This window comes from Castor canadensis, chromosome 13 (assembly GCF_047511655.1).
Source record: "Castor canadensis chromosome 13, mCasCan1.hap1v2, whole genome shotgun sequence".
Taxonomy (NCBI): Eukaryota; Metazoa; Chordata; class Mammalia; order Rodentia; family Castoridae; genus Castor; species Castor canadensis.
Genome location: NC_133398.1, coordinates 56,021,752 through 56,045,637, shown reverse-complemented (window position 1 = coordinate 56,045,637; position 23,886 = coordinate 56,021,752). Strand labels below are relative to the sequence as shown.

Below are 23,886 nucleotides of genomic sequence, written 5' to 3'. Positions count from 1 at the left end.
TGAGGGAGAACATACGATTTTAGGTCTTTTGGGCCAGGCGAACCTCACTCAGAATGATGTTCTCCAATTCTATCCATTTACCGGTGAATGATAACATTTTGTTCTTCTTCATGGCTTTATAGAATTCCATTGTGTATAGATACCACATTTTCTTAATCCATTCGTCAGTGGTGGGGCATCTTGGCTGATTTCATAACTTGGCTATTGTGAATAGTGCTGCAATAAACATGGGTGTGCATGTGACTCTGGAGTAACCTGTGTCACAGTCTTTTGTGTATATCCCCAAAGTGGTATTGCTGGATCAAATGTTAGATCAATGTTTAGCTTTTTAAGTAGCCTCCAAATTTTTTTCCAGAGTGGTTGTACTAAGTATTTCTTATAATGGATAATGGAGGGAAAATAAAGCACACAGTTCCTACTTCAAATCAACTTTATCATGTAAACTTTTTCAGATGAGAAAATGATTTTATGTAGAATATAAAAATGTTCACAGGTCAGTAAGGAGAGGGCATTTTGGGCTTTTACTCCTAAATACTCACATTAACATGATTTTATTCTTTTGAATTTCTAAGAGTATATTTTCTCCCTTATTGTGATTGATTTATTTATGTCTTACTTTGTGTAGTAGCAAAAGAAAAGAATTACACATTTTTTTTATCTTGTGCAAGAAAACAATTTATTTTTTCCCAGTGGTACTGGGGTTTGAACTTAAGGCTTCACTCTTGCTAGGCTTGCTGGGCTTGCTAGCCTTGCTAGGCAGGTGCCCTATGACTTGAGCCACTCTGCCATTCCTGTTTTGTGGTGGATTTTTTTGAGATAGGGTCTCCCAAACTATTTGCCTGGGCTGGCTTCGAACCGTGATCCTCCTGATTTTTGCCTCCTGAATAGGTAGGATTACAGGTGTGAGCCACCAGAGACTGGCTAAGAGAACAATTTTTTTATTCATTTATTCACACGTGTGTGCATTGTTTGGGTCATTTCTCCCTCCTACCCCCTGCCCCCACTCTCTCCCCCCCACCCCCTTGCTTCCAGGTAGAACCTGTTCTGTGGTTTTCTCCAGTTCCGTTGAAGCATAGAAGTAAGCAATAATAAGAAAGACATAGAGTTTTTGCTGGTTGAGGTAAGTACAGCTCTACCTAGCATTGCTTTCATGTACAAATGTGTTATAACCCAGGTTGATTCATCTCTAACTGATCTTTACACTGGTTCCTGATCCCCTTCTCATGTTGACCTCTGTCGCTTTAAGGTTTCTGTATTAGTTCCTCTGGTGTGGCGACATCAAATGCTTCTATGTTTTGGGTTTTTACCTATCCCCGTACCTCCCTTATGTGTTTTCCCCTTATCATGTGACCCAAGTCCAACAACATTGCTGTATTTGCCCTAGATCTAATGACTGCAAATGAGGGAGAACATACGATTTTTGGTCTGAGTCTGGCTAACCTCGCTCAAAGTGATGTTCTCCAGTTCCATCCATTTATTTGCAAATGATAAGATTTCATTCTTCTTCATGACTGAGTAAAATTCCATTGTGCATAAATAGCACATTTTCTTGATCCATTCATCAGTAGTGGAACATCTTGGTTGGTTCCATAACTTGGCTATTGTGAATAGCACTGCAATAAACATGGGTGTTTACTATGTCTCTCCTTATTAGATTTTTAATAGCACATGGACAGAATACACTGATCTTGTTTACCTCTGTATGCCTAAAGCCTAATATTAGTCCATAGTAGGAATTAAAAAAATTAGTTAAATAATAAATCATATAGTATGAATGCTTCTTTAAAAGTTATCTTGAAAATGTTTCTTTTCTCTTCCTCCTCCTCCGTCCTCCTCCTTCTTATTCTTCTTGTACCAGGGTTTGAGTTTGAACTCAGGGCCTCACACTTGCTAGGTAGACATTCTACCACTTGAGTAGCCCTTTTTGCATTGGTTATTTTTGAGATATGGTTTTGGCCAGGCCAACCTGGACCACACTCGTCCTATTTGTGTTTCCTCATGTAGCTGGGATGACAGGCTTATGCCTGTTAATGAGATGAGAGTCTCATTAACATTTTCCTTGGGCTAGCCTTGAACTCTGCTCCTCCCTAGTACCTAGGATTATAAACTTGAGCCACTGCACCCGGTCAAAAATGTCTTTCTTGCGTATTGAACTATTTGGGTTATAAATATGGTGAGAAATTATAAGAACAAATGAAAAATATTTTTAATATGAATATTTAAAAACTAAATTTGGTTTTTTTAATACTTAAAGAGTAGAAAATAAAAAAATCAATTTAAAGTGGTTTTTGAAATTCAACTTAAAAAAAATTTTTTTTGGCAGTACTGAAGTTTGAACTCAGAGATTCATGTTTGCTAGACAGGCACTCTACCACTTGAGCCACTCCTTCAGCCCTTTTTGTTCTGATTATTTTGGGGATAGGGTCTTGCTTCTTGTCCAGCCCAGCCTTAAACATGCTCTTCCTATTTATGTCTTGGGAGGTTTCTTTTTGTTTTTTTTTTAACCTGGGGTGGCCTCTAACTGTGATCCTCTCACATAGCTGGAACAATGGGCTCGTATCATGTGCTCAGCAGTTAGTTGAGATGGAGTCTCATGAATTTTTTTGGCCTTAAACTGCAAAGGTTTCAATCTGAACCTCCTGAGTAGCTAGGATTATAGGTGTAAGCAACCATGTCCAGCTTTAAATTTTGTTTATTTTGGAATAATATTTGGAATTACCCTTGACTGTATGACCTTAATTAGCTCAACTAATTTAATTTATAGCCCAGTTTAATTAAAGTAGTTTGAAGACATAAAATAGAAGTACTTATATTTTTACAATGAATATCACACTTATGAGTTTTAATTAAAACATGATGTGGGCTATGTAGCTAATAACATTTTCATTGTTTATTTCAAATTGTAACTTGATAATTTTAAGGACTGAAGATCATTTCCAAGCATAACAGAAAATTATATACTCTTGGGTTCAGAAATTTTTATTTAAAGAAAATAGTACATTATAAAAAGCCTGACTGATCAGAAGCACAAGGTCTATTTTAAATATATGTAATTCCCACAAACAATATTAGTGTAGACTATTCATTTAATTGTTGGATAACAGATATGTATAAACACTGCTATTACTTAAATATGGGATAAAAAAACTATCATGGATCTTGATAAAATAGAAAGTAGCAATAAATTTGAACTTGATGTATGATGAATTTTAATTTGGCCACTTGTTTGGAAAGCCTGTTAATACTTGGCTACACAACAGTGTACTTCGAGAATAAAATTCTATTTGATATTTCATGTCTTTTTAGCTCTAATTGTAATATCTCTGTTACTGTTTGCTTAGCTCTTGTGCCTATGTGACTTTAAGAGTACATTTTCATCATATATTTTTCTCTAGGCATCCACAAGGACAAAGATAAACTTCCCAGCTTCTCTGTTGTTCTTGAGACTTTGAGGCATACCTTGACAGATTATCAGAACAAGCTAGAAGATGCATCTAATGAGGTAACACTTGCACTGTTTGGCTCCACACACTCAGCCTTCGGGCATTACTAGTATGCATCCCTTGCTTGTTACAAAGGTCAAAAGATTGGGAATATTGAATTGATGGCTTCACAAATACAAAAAATAATAAATTGTTACTGTTCTTTCTTTAAGTGTGGCCTAATGTAGTGTCTCATGTTTTTGTAACTCTTCAGGTACATTGTTATTTTCAAAGTTTAAAGGACTCTGTCAGTTCTTTGTCTTAATAATTTATCTGTTTTAATTTAATAAAAAGCTGTGTTATTTAAGGTAATGTGTTTTATGATATGTGGAATAAATAGCTAGTAGAAATTTAGACTTTGTCAATATTTTAGTTAAAGAATACTGCAAGCTGTGGAAGTCTTAATAAAAAAGAGAAAATAGTTCTCATTTTCTAAAGGGAGTAAAGTGTTGTTAGAAGTTTTTAAAAACAAATATCCATTTGATGTAGCCTGGAAGCCTTTAGTTTGCTGATTAAAAAAAATCTCATGCTTCTATTTATCGTCACATTTGTATTGTTTAATGTTAGTTGATAATTTTCTTGGGTATTAAAATGCTTTATGAATTCATGCTTTAAAAATTGAAGAGTTTGTCTAGTTACATCTTGTTAAATTAGCATATGAAGTAATTACATTAAATATAATTATTTGGCAAAACAACAGATTGTTCAGCCAAAGAGAAGTCACATAGCACAGAATTTAGTGTTTTATCTTTTTCAGACAATTCAAAGGCCGTAAAACCATTATATTTAACATGTTGGTAGAGGCTTATTTTAGTTTGCTAAGGTGAACAAAAGAGGAAAATCAAGTCTTCTTAACACTCCATTTGTTCAGAAGGAAAAAAGAAAAGTGACCATTTATATAATTAAATTTCTGTGAAGAACAAATATTGCTAAGTATTTCCAAGTGAGACAAGACAACCTGTATTGTTAGTAGTTATGAAATTCTTCTGAGGCCTAGGCCTGGAAGCTGCAGGGTAACTAGGAACATATTACCCACAGTGAATTGTTATTTGGGAGGATGAATGTCACATGATCCTCAGCACTGTTGAAAAGTCAACTCAGCAGGCTTTGGCTTAGTAGTGTGCTTTGTTGTGAACCAGTGCCAGAGACAGCAGTAGGGAGACCAAGGGGGTGGCTGCAAAGAAAGCAAAAAGAGCAGTCTGACAGAAAGAAGAATGAACTGTCAAAGAAAATAAATCACAAGCAGTGCAAGACCAACTGATGACCTGCCACAAGCCTTCCCAGTAGGACTGCATGTGACTGACCCTGAAGTTGTCATGTGGAGTGAGAGACCAGTGAATAACACATGATGTATAGAAAAACAGTATTCTGCTCTGTTCTTTTTTCTTTCCTTATAGATGCCTCTACTTTTGGCATTTTGGTCCAGTAGGATTTTAAGAATAAAGTTATATTTATTTACAGTAAGAATGAAATCCTTTATCCAGATATCTAGTAAAAATACAATAACATTGCTGACAATTTAAGGTTGAATGCTTTCTTTTCTTTTTAGCAATGTGAGCTTGTGACAGAAACCACATAGCATTTAACCAAAAGAAGTATCTTAATTATTACTGAAATATTTGTATATAAGTAATTGCATAAAAAATATTTAAAGTTTAGCTCTTGAGTTACCCATCCTTGAAAAATGTAAAACATTGCTTTTCTTTCTTCAGCTAAGCAGCATAAATGATGCTAAGGAAAAGGCGTCTAATGAACTTGATTCTACCAGACAGAAGATCGAATCTCATGCTAAAAATATAAAGGTATTACAGTTTAGAAGACTGCTTTCCTTTTGTATTAAGAAGCAAATATAATTACTAAAGGACTCTTTTAGAGATATTGGAAAGTATATATCTTACTATTTTTTAAAGTGTATTTGGATACACTTTTAATTTTTTGTTGTTGATCAAAGTAACAACTGGTTTTTTTCATAAAAAAATAATTTGATTGGAAACTATTTTGGTTAAAGGAAAAAATTCATTTCTTTGATAAAATTGTAATACCACAGACTCAAAAAATGACTTGAAATTTAATGTTCAGCTTCAGATACATATTAAACATATATGTATACATATATGTATACATATTAAGCACATCTGTATTTGGAGTCAGTTTCATCATTTTAGGGTGGAGCCATTGTTTTTAATACCTCATGCCTGGTAATGGGTTGAAACCACAGCTGGCTAAGGTCTAGGAACGCAGTTTATTTTCTGCCCTGGTTTTATAGACTACATCTTTGCAAAATTGAGTTGCTCTGTATTCTTGGAATTTTACTATGTTGATTCATAGATATACTTCAATAGAACTTGTTAAGGTTAAGGAACAAATAGTTCAGCAGAATTTTATGCCATATATTTGATCAAGATTTCTGTTAGTATTTGGAATATCATTGAAAAGTAAGTGCTCTTATATTAAATGTAAATATTTACTTTTTAAAATGTTACTAAATTTTTTTGAATTACCAATTTATGATTTTGTAATAAGTTGAAAGGAAAACTCCCTTCAAAGAGCTTTCTGGGATAAGCCATTTTAGTAACATTTTATGTACATATTTGAGCATAACAAATTTTCTAATTTTTAAGCTAAAATATTCTTAGAAAATACATTCAATAAAACACTTCAAAGTTTAGCATTATATGCAAATGCTTGATTCTTTTGTATTAAAGTTTTTCATTATATATTTTATATGTTCATGCCTCCCACTCCTACTCCATTGGATCATCTTCCTATAGTCTCCTTATTTGGTGTCTCTCACAGGAACTTCAAGATAAACTAGCTGACGTCCATAAAGAGTTAAGTCATTTACACACTAAATGTGCAGACCGAGAGGCTTTAATAAGCACTTTAAAAGTGGAGTTACAAAATGTGCTGCACTGTTGGGAAAAAGAAAAAGTGCGAGCAGCCCAATGCGAAGGTGAACTGCAGAAACTTTCTCAGGCTTTCCACAAGGACAATGAGGTATTGCCTGAGACTAGAAGATGGCTAGGAAAGGTCTTTGACTACTCTCAGTTTTATATACCAAGTGACTGTTTTAACTCATCTTTGATTTAATGGAAAAAATTGTTCTGATTTGCATATTTTTAAATGTTAATAACAGCTGCAAAATCAGTTATTCCATTGTGCATGTGTCACCCTATTTTTGTGAGAAAACTAACATGGTTCCACTTTCTATCTCTTGTACCATCAATTTCTTTTGACTGTTTAGATCATCCTATCTCAGGTTGCTGTGTTCCTAACAGTCGTTCAAAGGTTTTGCCTATTTGTCATTGACAACGTTATTTCTTATTTCAGTAATTCTGGTGTGACGGAAAGAATACACACACACATAGAGTAATCAGATAGACTTAGGCATGGATCCTAGTATTTCTGTGAAACAGTGTGGTGGTGGACAAGCCACATCTCAGTTTGCTTATTTGTAAAACAGGAACAGTATCTACTTTAATACACACATTTCCCTATAAATATCTTTTATAATTATAGGGTATTAAGAAAATTTAGAAAAATAGAAGTTTCAGAAAATTAAAACTTCATTTGATCCATTTTTATTTATTTATGACTTCTTAAAATATTATGAAAAAGTACCATATTCTATGTGAGTCTGTATGGATAGAGTTGTTATCTTTTATTTTCTTTTACCCATAGGAGATAGAGCTAGTATAGCTGGTAGAACTGATTTATCTAAAGTTGAACTGCATATTGAATTCATTACTCCAACAAATAGGAACATGAATGCCAAGAGGGAAAAGAGGAAGCATTCTTTCCATCTTCTTACAGTCTGGGATTTAAATTGTATGCACATGAAGGGACTGGAATTGTTCTACACATGAGATAATGATTAAAGTAAAGGAAGCTAGAAGTCTGGCTGTATTATAAAGCCAGCATGTCTATAGCATTGTGGTTGGGTTCAGCATGTGTGAATTGATTTTGGATCTTGTGATGCTCCTTTCATGCCAAATGGATGATTATCATGCTTGGTTTATCACAGTCCAAGCAAAAAAGACATAATGGCGACACAGTGAATTATCCTGGAGGATGAACATCCTTGAGGATGAACATGATCACTTGGCAGAAATGTGAAGGAGGAAGATTGTAATGCTTGAATATTACATTTAGATAGTCATGTTTAATAAGATTTCTATACACAGTTAAAATACAATGGACAATGCATAGTACATTTTGGACAATGCATAGTACATTTATGACAAAATTTTCTTATTTCTTGACTCAAATTTGTCATTGTACAACTATAAATTTAAAATTAAAAAATCATATATTTAAAAACTTTTTGGTTAAATTATTATATTTGGAAAAAATGAGTTAGCATATACAGTGCATTAATATGTATTTTTAAATAGGAAAACTATCCTTATAATTCCTAACTACAAAACCTTTGTATATGCTATATTAAGTTTAAAAAATATAGAGTAGAATTTTAATTTTTCTTCTAAGCTTTCTCCTTTTAAAAGTTTTTTTTATATGATAGAGCTTAGGTGATAGAGCAGTGGCATAAAGTCCTGAGTTCAAACCTCAGAACTGCCAAAAAACCAAAAGGAGTTTTGTTTTTCTCCTGACTGATTAAGACATCTTGAGGGAACTTATTTTAGCCACATAAAATATTCATTTTGCAGTTTCATAGTTACTTTGTCTTTGAGTTCTGTATTTCAGGATTATATAGATGAAGTATTTTATAAAGTATTTTATTTACTTACCTTGTGGTAAGTAAATCCTCCTTATGTATTCAAGCTAAGATCAGCTTTATGCTGATTCTAGAATGTAGTAAATATTTTTAGGCTATTCAGTAATACAGTTCTAAAGGGCTTTTAAAACATATTTTTAATTGGACATTTTTGAAAATATGTCTTGAGCAATTATTTCCATGTTTTCTTTTTGCCTGTTACTTTGTAATATTTAAACACCTACAAATGCCCAGTGTGCCAAATACTATATAAACTTCTAAGTGAGGAAAACAAATGAGGCCATCCTCCATATCTTTCATATCACTGTCTGCTTTGCCTAGGGGGCTTGGGATAGATTTCCTATAAATGGTAAGTGAACTGGAATCTCTAGAGTAGGAAGAAAGTTGAGTAATTGTAGACATGTAAAGTACAATATTGCTGTAACTTTTTCTTCATCAGAATTGAATAACATACTCTTCTCTCGATATTGTTTTTTGATGTTACTTTTTTGTCAAATGTAGATACGAAATTACAGAATTACTACATTGAATTCTAGTTAAAAGTTCTTATGAGCAATTAACCCACACACCTTGTGTTATAGCTAAGGAAACTTAGGCCTGAACAAGTGCTTACTCAGATCACATGCTCATTAGCAGCAAAGCTGTATCAGAAACCTGATCTTCAGGCTTCAATCTTTTTGAATACAAAATGCAGACAATTCCCAGTATACTATCTAATGCTTGATTTTGAATGTTTGAAAAAAAGTCATCTAAATGTAAATATTTGAAACTTGAGTGTTTTAATTTCTTTTTAGGTTTTAAAATGATTCAGTGCTTGTATTATGTGTATTATTTCTTACAGTGTTTATATACAGGAATTAATTTGTCTTTTTCTCTTGCAGGAGAAGCTAACCTTCCTTCATACCTTATATCAGCACTTGATAGCAGGCTGTGTGCTCATAAAACAACCAGAAGGCATGTTGGATAAATTCTCTTGGTCTGAGCTTTGTGCAGTCTTGCAGGAGAATGTTGATGCCCTCATTGCAGACCTCAGCAGGGCTAATGAGAAGGTAACTGTCCTCAGGCACCAGATACCTCTATTAAATTCAGTGACATTTGTCCACATCACAGTATCATTAAGAGGGGCTGACATTCATCTTATTTCAAAAAGAATTTGGGTGTTAATAATTCAGTACCATTAATTATGGCTTGTCTACAACTCAGTTTGATGCCATTGCTGTGGGCATGTAAATGTGACTGAAGTCTGTATGAAGTCTCTAAGCTCCACTTTCTGTGCAGGACATGTTAATACTACTAGCCAGTATTAGCCACAGGGACCTAATTAAAAGAAAATAAATTAATCTTACTGATGAAGCAATTCAAAGAACTTAGTCATTTACATTAATAAACCAACTCTTTATGTTAGCATTAAGATAGAAACAGGATAAAGTTATTCAAAAACATTATCTTAAAATTCTTTGCTTAGGAAATATGAGGTGTTATTTTTAAAAACACTTAGAAAATTTTCAGTTATAGTTCTGACTTTTTTCTTCAAATACAGCAAACTGTATTTGAGAAAACCCAATCAATTCATGCTTAGGAATGTGAGACATGTATTTTGTAGAACAAAACAGTAGACTTTTATGGTCCCTTACTATTTTCAAGCCTATGAATTTAATCTTTTTCCAAAAAGAAAGGAAAACCTGATTTTGATTATAGAAAATTAAAATGGCTTAGCAAATCAACATATGTCACCAGTAAAGATAGTGTTTCTTGTCCTGGGTCTATTGAACTTGTGAGAACTGTGTTTATGTGGTTTAGTTTCCAGGTCTGAGTTACAATGACATTTACTCTTAAGGAATAACAAGAAAAAAAAGCAAAAATATTCCATAAGTTTTTTTTTTTTTTTTAAAGTTGAACTAATAAAACAGCCCAATTTCAGAGTGAGATTTTGTGTTGTTGAGCATTTTACTTTGATCCTATTGGCAAACAAAACCTTAGGCAATGAGAAGTAGACTGAGAAATAAGGGAATCCACTGTGAGAAGTACAGATGTATTTTGTAATTGTGAATGTGTGGATAGTGAGTTAAAATTACTGATAATTAAAATGAGATTGTTTTACCCTCTGAGTTGGTATTGTTTCTAATCATTTTTCATAGTTTCAAAACATAATTAATTGTTAGATAAGGATTTTCTTTTCACTCTTTGTCAAATAAAAAAGTGGTTGGAACACTCTTTATTATTTGTAAAGTATTTACACATTTGTAAATCTCATTTAAATACTTTGTTTCCCATTGATGTATTTGAATAGCCTGAGCTTTGCTTCTATAAATAAGAATATTGTTATTTTTTTCTGTAACATTGATTACAGAATGACTGACTTTATTAGAAAGAGAAGAATAAAATTTGTTGTATAAATTTACAAATGACACCATTTTCTGCAAAAATGTGATAACTTACTCTGCTACTTCCTGTTTCTTTACTTATTAACATTTTACCTTAAAAATCTTTATATGATCTTAAGGAATATAGTAGAAAATTTTAGGTGTTTTTGGGGTGGTGATGTAAAGAAGTGATTTATCAATATATCTCATTCTCTGTTTCACTTCTCTTTATAGATAAGCCATCTTGAGTATATCTGTAAAAATAAGTCTGATACAATGAGAGAGCTTCAACAGACCCAGGAAGACACCTTTAACAAAGTGGCAGAACAGATCAAAGCCCAAGAGAGCTGCTGGCACAAACAAAAGAAAGAACTGGAATTGCAGTATTCAGAACTTCTCCTGGAGGTTCAGAAGAGGGCACAGGTATGCTACCATACAAAAGGCTTTAAAAATGGATTAAATAGTTGTTCCAAATTTTTTCTCTATATACCAATTCCAAAACAGTTTAAAACTTCTTGAGAACCTCAAAGAACTTGTTTAGATACACATTCACATATTATCATGCAAACGTGTGTGTAAGTATGTGGAGGTATGTGTACGTGTATTAAGGATTGAGTTTTGGTTAAGCATTCCAGAATGCATTGTTCAGTTAAATGCTAAAATTATATATCTTTTATTTTTCAAATAAAAGGTTAAGAGGTCTGGTAAAATATTGTTGGTGTTAAGTATAATTTTATCCAATTTACTTCATTTATGGGGTTTTCATAAGAATTGACACTTAAATCTATTTTGGTTTAAAATTTGTTGTACCTATCTTATGCTTTGACTATGAAATGTCCCCCACAGGCTCATACATGGGGGACTTGCTTGCCAGCTGATGTGCTTTTGGAGGACTGTTACCTAGTCAGTGGGTTGAACCCTTAATGGATTCTTGATATGGTGGCATTATTGGGAGGTAGTGAAAAGTAGGACATGGGACCTAGTTGGAAGGAATAGGTCACTGGGGGGTGGGGTGGAGCATGACCTGAAAGGTGTGTCTTGTTCCCATTATTCTGCTCTTCTCTTTCTGCTTCCTGTCTGCTATGAAGTGAGGTGCTCTGCTCTATCAAGCTCCCATTTCTGTAATGTTCTGCCTCACTTCAGGCCCAAAGTGATTAGGGCAAGGGGCCATTGACTAAGACCTCTGATACTGGGAGCCAATATAAAGCCTTCTTCTCTGTGACAGTGATAAAATAGGTAACTGACTTGCCTACTAATATTATATAAGAACTAGAGTTATAGTTGTAGGTCCTGTTGCAGAATAAATAAATGTGAAATGTATTATATCCTCTATGCTGGATTTGATTGAGAATAGAAATTGTAGTAACCATATTTTTTCCATACAAATTATTGTCAACATTATTTATAGTTAACTAACATCTCTGCCCACCAGAAGCAACATAATGATTTAACATACTTTTATTGGTGTTGAATTTATTAATAGGTTACTTTTGTTCCCAAGATAGGATACTTAGGAACCAGAAGGTTGTTTATTTTCCCATGGTTTATTAAGTATTTAACTACTTTATTTGGTCCATTCATGTGTATATTGGCAAGTCTTATTTAAAAAGCCCTATATATGTGCTATACACATGATGTGTATGTATATGTGCATTTATTTATTGTCTATAACTGGCTTCTGAGTGCTTAAAACCAGACCATTTTTTCCCAGATATAAGGACCGTATATGAACTTATGCATTTACATTTGAATTTGAATTAACTTCTGAAAATAGGCATTTGTTCATTGAGTGCAGGAACTATGTGATGTGCTTTGCATTTTCTACTACTGAAGTGAAAGATCCAATTAATTGAATTTTTTAGTAGAATTAGTAATATACAGTAAAGTACACAGATCTTGAGTATACAGTTTGGTTTTTTTGAGACAGAGTGTTGCTCTGTAGCCCATTCTAGCCTTGAACTCTCTGTAACCCAGGCTGGCTGTGGAATCACAATCCTTCTGCCTCAGCCTCCTGAATGCTGGGATTAGAGGCATGTAGCACTATGCCTGGCCAGTTTTATATTCTGATTAATCTAAATACTCATGTAACCATTATGCTTCTAAAGTCTTCAAACTTTTTTTTTTTTTTTTTTTGCCTCAGAAAGTTTCCTGTGCCCTTTGCCAGTTAGGTTTCATTCCCTATAGGCAACCATTGTTCTTATGTATCATTATATTTTCACTAGTTCTTAAATTTCATGTAAGTAGAATCATTCAGTATTTATTCTTTGGTAGTTGGCTTATTTTGCTTGACATGAATATTTTAAATATAACATTATTCATGTTGTATGTATCCATAGTTCATTCTTTATGGTTGAATGGTGTTCATTTTATAGCTCCACCACAATGTGATTGGTTATGGGTATTTGGATTGTTTCCAGTTTTTGTCTATTGTAAATGAGCTTGCTATAAATACTTTACAAGTCTTTGGCCAACATATGTTCTCATTTCTTTTGGCTAACTATGAAAAGTGCATTTTTCAGGTCATAGTTAGGTATATGTTTGTAAGAAACTGTCAAAAGTTTTTTTTCTAAATAGTTATATCATTTTATATTCCCATTGGTAACATAGGAGTTTCCATTTTGCTACCATCCACTGCAACCTTGGGTTATTGTCAGCCTTTTTAATTTTAAGTGTTACAGTGGTTTTAATTTACATTTTCTTTATGATTAATAATGGTTGAGTACTTTTCATATAATTGTTTGCTATTTGCTTATCTTTACCATATCTTCATTTGTACAGTATCTCTTCAAGTGTTTTTGATTTTTTGGTGTCACTGAGGTTTGAACTCAAGTCCTCCTGCTTGATAGGCAGGCCCCCTTAGCACTTGAGCGACTCTGCCGGCCCTTTTTTGTGATGGATTTTTTCAAGATAGAGTCTTCCAAACTATTTGCCTGGAACCAGCTTTGACTGCTGTCCTCCTGATCTCTGCCTCCTGAGTAGCTAGGATTATAGGTGTGAGCCACTGGCTCCTGGCTCTTCAAGTGTTTATCCATTTAAAAATTGAGATGCTCATGTTTTTGTTATTGATTTGTTAGAGTTCTTTATATAACCTATATACATATCATTTATCATATACAGATACTCCCAACTTATGATGGGTGACTTATGAGTTTTGACTTTATCATGATGTGAAAAATATATACACTTAGTAGAAACTGTACATGAAGTTTTGAATTATAATCTTTTCCTGGGCTAGCAAGATGCAGTGTAATAATTTTTGCAATGCTGAGCAGTGGTAGCAAGCTCCCAGTCAGGTGATCATGGGGGTAAACCACCGATACTTTAGCAGTATGCTGTGTTGCTAGGCTGTGATGTCTGATAGGTTCACTGTATTAAATGCATTTTCAATTTATGATATTTTCAGTTCATGACAGCTTTATTGGGATGTAGCTCCATAGTAAGTTAAGGAGCATCTCTATTTTTATCACAGATTATTTCTCTCAATCTTTCCTTTGTTTTCACTTTTAACATTTCTTTTGATGATCAAAACTTAAAATTTTTGATGACCTCAAACTTAATTTTTTTCTGATTTGGTAATTTATTTTATATACTAAGTAATCTTTCAATACTCCAACATTGTGACGATAAATGTCCTATCATTTCTTCTAGAAGTTTTATTGTTTTAGTTTTTATGTCTAGGTCTATGTTTAATTACAAAGTGTCTAATGTCAGGTAGAGGCTGACATTTTTCTTCTTACATTTGTTGTTCCCATATCTTTTGCTCAATACTTTCCTTTCCTCACCAACTATCCATAGTGTGTTTGCGAAACAAAACAAAATAAAACAAAACAGCTGACCATATATGGGAAACAGATTTTGTTTTTTGGTCCATATGTGCAGTTAATATCTTTTCCAGAATGTTACATAGATATAATCATACAGTATGTAATCATTTGGGTCAAACGTCTTTCACTTAGAAAAATATATTAGTGATTCATTGATTTATGTTATCAGTAGTTAATTTCTTTTTATTCCTGGATCATATTTCATTGTATGGCTGTATGACTGTTTGCTTATCTCTGCAGTTACTTGCTCATAGGCCTTTGATTGTTTTTATTTTTTGGCAGTTATGATTAAAGATACATTAAATATTCGTGGAAAGGTTTTTAAAAATGTGATAATAAATTTTCATTTCTGTTGTATACATACTTAGAAGTCTGATTTCTGGGTTTTATGCTAAGTGTATATTTTAAAGTGTATATTCCAAAGTGGCTAAACCATCTTTTATTTTCTCTAGCAATCTGAGAGAGTTCTTCTTGCTCTGCATTCTGTGCCAGCCTGTGATTTCATCTTTTTTTTTTCTTTTTCTTTTGCCTTAGTACTGGGATTTGATCTCAGGGCCTACACCTTGAGCCATTCTACCATCTCTTTTTTGCAAAGGTTTCTTTTTTGAGATAACGGTCTCATGAACTGTTTGCCTGGGCTGGCTTTGAACTATGATTCTCTTGATCTCTGCCTCCTGAGCAGCTAGGATTATAGACATGAGCCACCAGTGCCAGGCTTAGTTTCATCATTTTTTATTTTAAATTGTAGTCATTGTAATAAGTGGGTAGTAATATATCATTGAGGTTTTAATTTAGATTTTTCCTAATGAGTAATAAAGTTAAGCATTTATTTAATGCTCATTTGCCACCTGTATCTCTTCTTTGGTGAATTATCTGTTCAGATCTTTTACTTTTTTAATTTGGTTACTTGTTTTCTTATTATTGAATTTTGAGGGTTGTTTATATAGTTTGAATTTGTCATTTGTCAGGTATGTCATTTACAAGTATTTTCTCCGATCTTCTTTACAGTACTTTTGCAGAGCAAATATTTTAGCTTTCATGAAGTCCAACTTAAAATTTTTTCTTTTATTGATTGTTTTTGGTGTTGCATATATGAATTCTCTGCCTAAAATCTTTTTTTTTATGAAGATTTTGTCTGTTTATTTTGAAAATAGCCATTGGTTCCAGATTCCCAGAACTGATTTTCTTTTTTTTTTTTTCTGCCTAAAATCTTGATGACTTGTAATAGTTTTTTTCTTTTGGTCATGTTGTAGATTTTATATATAGGGCTGTGATCAATTTTGAGTTAATTTTTATAAAGGTGTGAGGTATGGGTTGAAGTGTTTTGTTTGCATATGGCTGTTCAGTTATTCTAGTACTGTTTGTTGACAAGACTGTCCACTTTATATTGAAATCCTTTGTACCTTTGTAAAAAAATCAGTTCACTATGCTTGTGTAGGTCTAATTCTGAACTTTCTTGTCTGGCTCATTTATATGTCCTTTATTTTTTCAACACTATATTGATTAAATTCTGTGGCTTTTTATAAGTGTTGAAATCAGAAAGTATGACTCTTCTAATTTTTTCCTTTTCTATCAGTGTTTTGAATTAACTTATTTTATTCTAAATGTTAAGAAAAGCATCAATTTGTTTTTTCAAGTAGAACAGTCACTCATCACAAATACTAAAGTCTTATTGAGAAGCTTTTATTAAAGACTTCTCTAAAGAATTTGTTATGTTCTAGGCTTTGATCCATGTTTGTACAAATTGAAACTATCACTTAAATTTTTCCTAAAAGAACATTAATATTATATATTAGTCTATAGTCTGTATATTATGTACCTATTTGGATATTCTCAAATATAATGGAGTACACCCAAGCAATTAATTTTGTTTCTATATTTTGTTACTCTTATAATATTACAGGGCCTATAAGTTTTATTGTAGAAAATTTTGTCATGATTATTAATTCTATAGATTTGCTTCCCCAAAAGCTGCAATGCAAATAAAATATTTTCATTTTATATTACTTAATGCATTTTTAAAAGTTATGAGGGGGAAATATGGCTAATACATAGGATTGCGAGTTATAGAGGTTGTTTGGTGTCAGATGTACATTGCCATTAGTAGGGAATTTTCTGTAGATTACTGTGTTTAATGTCTGGCTTTTATAAGGAAATGGTTAATAAAAGATAGGTAGTTAAAGAAACAATATTTGGATTTGAATTGCTTTTTTCTGAAAAAATAAAAGAGATATGTGTAAGACTTTAGAATGTATAAGTTTTAAAGTAGTATAAATGCTATTAGATATATGAAACTTATAGATCAGGCAGCCTGATTTTAGTATCATAGCATGTTTTTAGCTTTAGTATAGGATGCTAATCATGTGGTAAAGTAATTCTTGAATTTAAATACATTTGAAACATCATGTAAATATATCTTAAGTATCTATGCCTTACTGAAGTATCTGTGCAAATGCCACATGATATTCCATATACTAATTTTGCTTTTGTAATCTTAGAATTTATGTTCTTCTTTCTTTTCTATCTGAAAAAGATTAAATTACTAGACCAATAACATCTTTTCTAGAAAAAAAGGGTTTTTTCTTTCTTTCTTTTTTTTGCCATCAGTTAAGTAAAGGTAACCCTTGTTGTAATGCTTATTGTAAAACACTAGCTTTACTTGACATTTCTGTAAAAATCATATGAATTTAGTATGGAGATTAAAAAATGAAAGAAAATTCAGGTTCATTATATATTACATTTTATTTCTCTTTTATTTTGATATTGAGAGTACATTTGGCAAGGATTTTGTGTTAGTCATGAAAGCAGTAATAGATACTGAAACTTTTTTATTTATAATTGAATTCCAGAAATATTTAGAGATAAAGTAGAGCTGGTTGACATTGTTGGAGGTTATAGTTTCTTAAAGTATTCATGCTGTCTTGAAATGATTCGCAGATAGTTAGATACACTGATATGCATAATAAGTTTTGATGGACTGAGTAGGTGTTAGTGGTACCTCTAATGGAATTTTGGAAAAGTCTTCTGTTTTGCACATAATTGCTTCAGAAGTTGTTTTTGTTAAGAATAATGCTGTCAGTTGAATTTTTATAATATCTGATAGATTTTTTTCAATGTTTTTTCATACCTTTGCATGCCTCCTCCTACTTGGGTCCCACCACAGCCATGTAAGATAGGGTAGTTAACCATTATTTCTATTTCATAAATGAGGAAACTAAGATTCAGACAACTGTTAACACTAATTTGTGCATCAGGAAGTTCTAGGGACATGGTTAGAATGGAGATAATCAATGTAAAATATTGAGCATATTGCTTGGCATTTAAAAATTATAAAGTAGATGTTATAGAGTATTCTAATCAATTGTCATTATCCTTAGCTTACAATGCTTTCTGCATTATACTATGTGCTATTTATGTATATAAAGTGATACCTGAAATATGTCTAATGAAATCTTAGTTTCTTATTTCTCTTATTCACATTTCTAAGTGATTCTTAATTAATTAAACATGATAATGTATGAAACAGCTAAATAGTTCCATGTTGTTACTCATTCTCAAAAATAGTTGTTTCTCTAAATTGTATTTCTCTTATGCTATATTTTAAAATTGCTACAGTAGGTAGGTAAGAATACCAAGACTGCGTTCACATATTTTAATTAATATTATTCAAAAATACTTTCTATGTTGTAAACCAAATATATAGGTCAGTGTGTTTCACATGATACTAACAAAGAGGTATAATACACAGTTCTTTTTCTGCAAGTGTAAAATTTAGTTGGAAAAGGACATGAACAATTAAATATAAAGTTCATTGCAGTGCTATACACATAATTAATTGCCAAAACAATGCTATGAATTTAGAAGAGTTTGAGAAAGCTTTATAGGGGAGACTAAAGGCAATCCTTGCCACGTTTCCAGGATTTGAAAGAGGAGACCTGAGACAGATCAGAGTTTAGAAATAATATTGCTAATGTTCTGAATAGTCTGGGGTAGTATCTTACAATAGGTGATAGATCAAGCATTGTTCTTGTATTGATATATTTATTCTGTCTAATGATAAAGCAATAGGATAAAGCAATAATTTTTTTAGAGCCTGGATTATCCAAAGGGAACTTTAGCAACAAAAGAATAAACTCAGGCAGATTTTTTTTTTTTTTTTGAGACAGTGTCTTGCTCCATAGTCCAGGCTGGTCTTGAACTCATGATCCTCCCTAACTCTCCTCAGTGCTGGGATTACAGACGTACACTATCAGACCCAGCTCAAGCACATACCATTTTTGGCACGTATTTCTGACATGATAAATTTACATAATAAAGATAATGCTTTAAGTAATCAAATAATCATTATGGAGTTTGAATATATATATATGTATGTATATATAGATAATGCATATACATTGTATAATAGAATTGATAGATCAATTGATATGGTAATTCTATGTTTAACTTTTTGAGGAATTGCCAAGCTGTTCTTGACAGTGGCATTCCCATTGGCAATTTGTGAGGGTTCCAATTTCTTCACAAAATGTCCATTGTTTTTAACAGAGAAACATTCACATAATAGGAAAAACAGGCAAATTTGTTATATTTTTCAGGATTACCATTCCATAAAAAGACAAGATAAGTAACTTGTAAAATAAGACATTTTAAATGTAGCTCTTTAATATCTCTGTGATTTTCATATCCAGTTTGCAGTTTGTGCCATGTGAAGAGCATCACACAAAAGTGATTAAAAGGAAATACTATGTACATATGTATGTAGGTGGAAAAATTAGATCTGTTGAAACTATTCCAGGAATGGGGGGAAGGGGAATGAAGGAGAATTTGAATTCAACTGTGTGTCACAATGTGTCCCTAGTACAACAACAATAAAAAAAATTTAAATTAAAAAAATTTAAAAAAGAATTTTACTTCCTAGGCAAATGTCTCGTTTTTGCCTTAGAGTCTCAAAGTTCATAGAGTTCTGCAATCCAATAAGGCATCTCTGAAAGTTTGTATTGCATGAAGTACATAAGGGAAGAAGCTGTCCTTTCTCCCATTTTGCTGATAAACTCAGCAAGAAAAGGAAATTTAGTGAAATTATATTGTATTTTGTTATGCTAAAGAAACCTGTGTAAAAGATATGCATCCTGTATTTTCAGTTTTTAAAGAAAATTTCAGGATAAGTGTTTTTGTTTGCGGGGGTGGGGAAAAAGTTGAGAATATTATTTTTGATATCAGACACACTAAGGAACAGATTATTTCAGTACTAGAAATGCTTTTGTCCCATATGAAAGTGATGTTCCTTCTGTTTATTTAAAAAATATTAGCCTTTAATCTTCTAGGTTGGAGAATGCTCAATTTTTAAAAGGCAAATTTGCTCTGTAGCTGATTCCAGCCTTACTATCAAACAGACTTGTTCTTTAAGAATAATTCACAGTAAAAAGTGTATACCTCTGAAAGTCCCTGTGGAAAGTTAGAATTAATTTAAAACAATTTCTACATGTTGATAAGTTCTAAAATATATGTGGAAGTAATCTTTTTATTATGTTTTTTCTTTTCCTCTACATTGTAAATCTTTTCTTTTATTAGGTATTTATTCAGTGCCTGTAATGAGCAAAATTCTGTGCTAAAGCATTAGGACAGTTTCATAAAGGGTTATTTAATTCATTCAATATTTGTTAAATACCTACACAGTATAAAGTAACTATGACATATATATATTCACACTATATATTTTTAATTTAAGCTTTTAATTAAAATTTAGCATACATTCAGAAACATGCATATATCACAAGTTACATGATTCAATGAATTTTCACAAAGTGAACACATCCTTGTTGCCAGTATCCCAGGGCAAGTAACACATATTATCAACACCCCAGAAGTTCTCCTGTATGTCCTTCAAGGTACTATACCCCTAGTCTAACTTTCCAGACTATTGGAAAGTTATATTGATTAATACTATTGATTAGTTTTTCTTTTTCTATAAACTTTAAAGAAATTGAATCATACATATATTATCTTATATTTGGCTTTTAGTCAACACAGTCAGTACAAGAATCTTTTATATTATTACACGTAGTTCTTTATTATACTGTTGTTGTACTGGGGGTATATTGTGACATTTACAAAAGTTCTTATATCATAGTTGAATTCACCTCCTCCATCATTCTCCTTTATCTCCCTTATCTCCCCTCCTCTTATTCCTGGAATAGTTTCGACATGTCTCATTTTCCCATTTTCATACATGAATACAAAATATTTCCACCACTTCAGCCTCCTTCACCCTTTCCTTACATCCTCCCCCATCCCACTGGTACCAACCCCCAGACAGGATTTGACTTTCCTTCCTGTTCTCTATTTTTGAAAAAGAGATATTTTTGTTTTAGATAGCTCTACAAGTAGTTTCCTTGTGCCATTTCTATGTATATGTGTATTATAACTCGAATTGGTTCATGCTTTCTATTTTTCTCCTTTCTACCTTAGTTGCCTTTTTATGGTGATTTCAGCAGGTTTAAAAATGTTATATTCATTCTTGTATAGAAAGTACATTGCCCATATTCACCTTCTTAACTTCTTTCTTTTACTTTTCCTCTCCTGTTAATGATAACCTCTTAGCATGACCTGTTTTCCATAATACTGCTTATATTTGTATTGTCTATCTCCCACATATGAGAGAAAACATGTCTGACCTTTGTCTTTCTGAGCCTGGCTTACTTCACTTAACATGAAGTCTTCATTTGCATCCATTTACCTTCATGCTACATGGTTTCATTTTCCTTATGGCTGAATATAACTCTATTGTGTGTGTGTGTGTGTGTGTGTATATGTATATATCACACATTTTCTTAATCCGTTCATCAGTTGTAGGGCATAGGTGGGGTATTGCGAACAGTGTTGCAATAAACATTGGTGTGCAAATGTCTTTATTCTTTCTTGACTTACAATCCTTCTAGTATATCCCTAGGAGTGTTATTGCTGGGTCATACTGCAGTTCTATTTTTAGTTTTTTTAGGAGCCTCCATACTGTGTTCCACAGTGGTTGCACAAATTTACATTCCCAAAAATGGTGTATGAGGATTCCTTTTTCCCTACATCCTCGCCATCATTTGCTGCTGTTTGGGTTCTTGATGATAGCCATTCTAACAGGAGTGAGGTGGAATCTTAATGTGGTTTTGATTTGCATTTCCTTTATGACCAAGGATGCTCAGCATTACTTCATGTGTTTTTCTTTAGTCATCTGGACTTCTTTCTTTGAAAAAGCTCTGCTCAGTTCATTTGCCCATTTCTTCCTTGGGTCATTGATATTTTGAGAGTTTAGTTTTTTGAGTTCCTGTATATTCTGGTTATTAATCCCTTGTCAAACGTATAGGTGGCAAAGATTTTTTCCCATTCTGTGGGCTGCCTCTTCAATCTGGTGAACCATTTCTTTTTCTTTCTTTCTTTTTTTTTTTTTTGTGCAGAAGCTTTTTAATTTCACATAGTTAGATTTGTCATTCTTTTCTCTTAGTTGCTGAGCGATTTGTGTTCTCTTTAGGCACTCATTGGTCTGCCTATTGCTCCCAGTGTACTCCCTGCTCTTTCCTGTATTACCCTCAAGGTTTCAGGACTGATGTTAAGATCCCAAATCCACTTTGAGTTGATATTTGTACAAGTGACAAACATGGATCTAGTTTCAGTTTTCTGTAGACAGATAACCAGTTTTCCCAGCAACATTTGTTGAAGAGGCCATCTTTCCTCCATTGTATGTTTTGGGCACCTTTGTCAAAAATCAGGTGACCATTGTTGCATGGATTCATATCTGGGTCTTCTATTCTGTTCCACTGGTCTTCATGTCTGTATTTGTGCCAGTACCATGCTGCTTTTGTTACGATGGCTCTGTAGTATAGTTTGAAGTCGATTATTGTGATGCCTCCAGCATTGTTCTTTTTACTCAGTATTGCCTTGGCTATACACTGTCTTTCATGCTTTCGTATGAACTTTAGGGTTGATTTTTCAATCTCTGCAATGAATGTCATTGGAATTTTTTTTTCATTTTTCTTTTATTATTCATATGTGCACACAAGGCTTGGTTCATTTCTCCCCCCTGCCCCCACCCCCTCCCTTACCACCCACTCCACCCCCTCCCGCTCCCCCCCTCAATACCCAGCAGAAATTATTTTGTCCTTATCTCTAATTTTGTTGTAGAGAGAGTATAAGCAATAATAGGAAGGAACAAGGGGTTTTGCTGGTTGAGATAAGGATAGCTATACAGGGCATTGACTCACATTGATTTCCTGTGCGTGGGTGTTACCTTCTAGGTTAATTCTTTTTCATCTAACCTTTTCTCTAGTTCCTGGTCCCCTTTTCCTATTGGCCTCAGTTGCTTTAAGGTATCTGCTTTAGTTTCTCTGCATTAAGGGCAACAAATGCTAGCTAGTTTTTTAGGTGTCTTACCTATCCTCACCCCTCCCTTGTGTGCTCTGGCTTTTATCATGTGCTCATAGTCCAATCCCCTTGTTGTGTTTGCCCTTGATCTAATGTCCACATATGAGGGAGAACGTACGATTTTTTTTTTTTTTTGTTTCTAAGTTTTTTGTTTTTTTTTTTTGTCTAGCAATTTTTTTTTCCATTTTTCTTTTATTATTCATATGTGCATACAAGGCTTGGTTTATTTCTCCCCCCTGCCCCCACCCCCTCCCTTACCACCCACTCCACCCCCTCCCGCTCCCCCCCTCAATACCCAGCAGAAACTATTTTGCCCTTATCTCTAATTTTGTTGTAGAGAGAGTATAAGCAATAATAGGAAAGAACAAGGGGTTTTGCTGGTTGAGATAAGGATAGCTATACAGGCATTGACTCACATTGATTTCCTGTGCGTGGGTGTTACCTTCTAGGTTAATTCTTTTTAATCTAACCTTTTCTCTAGTTCCTGGTCCCCTTTTCCTATTGGCCTCAGTTGCTTTAAGGTATCTGCTTTAGTTTCTCTGCATTAAGGGCAACAAATGCTAGCTAGTTTTTTAGGTGTCTTACCTATCCTCACCCCTCCCTTGTGTGCTCTCGCTTTTATCATGTGCTCATAGTCCAATCCCATTGTTGTGTTTGCCCTTGATCTAATGTCCACATATGAGGGAGAACATACGATTTTTGGTCTTTTGAGCCAGGCTAACCTCACTCAGAATGATAGAACATACGATTTTTGGTCTTTTGAGCCAGGCTAACCTCACTCAGAATGATGTTCTCCAATTCCATCCATTTACCAGCGAATGATAACATTTCGTTCTTCTTCATGGCTGCATAAAATTCCATTGTGTATAGATACCACATTTTCTTAATCCATTCGTCAGTGCTGGGGCATCTTGGCTGTTTCCATCACTTGGCTATTGTGAATAGTGCCGCAATAAACATGGATGTGCAGGTGCCTCTGGAGTAACAGTCTTTTGGGTATATCCCCAAGAGTGGTATTGCTGGATCAAATGGTAGATCGATGTCCAGCTTTTTAAGTAGCCTCCAAATTTTTT

At 33.3% G+C, this 23,886-nt stretch overlaps 1 protein-coding gene across 20 annotated transcripts in view; it reads left to right on the top strand.

Moving 5' to 3' along the window:
- Ccdc171 (coiled-coil domain containing 171) overlaps window positions 1-23,886 on the top strand; it is a 416,292-nt gene that overhangs the window by 153,720 nt on the left and 238,686 nt on the right. For 17 of the 20 annotated variants that reach the window (XM_074051809.1, XM_074051799.1, XM_074051790.1 and 14 more), the window contains 5 exons: window positions 3,396-3,502; window positions 5,195-5,284; window positions 6,279-6,479; window positions 9,099-9,266; window positions 10,815-11,003. In XM_074051809.1, coding sequence (XP_073907910.1) covers window positions 3,396-3,502; window positions 5,195-5,284; window positions 6,279-6,479; window positions 9,099-9,266; window positions 10,815-11,003 — 755 coding nt within the window. Of the gene's footprint in view, window positions 1-1,032; window positions 1,121-3,395; window positions 3,503-5,194; window positions 5,285-6,278; window positions 6,480-9,098; window positions 9,267-10,814; window positions 11,004-23,886 lie in introns of those variants that run through there. The other 3 variants (XM_074051806.1, XM_074051804.1, XR_012440431.1) reach the window with 2 other exon arrangements.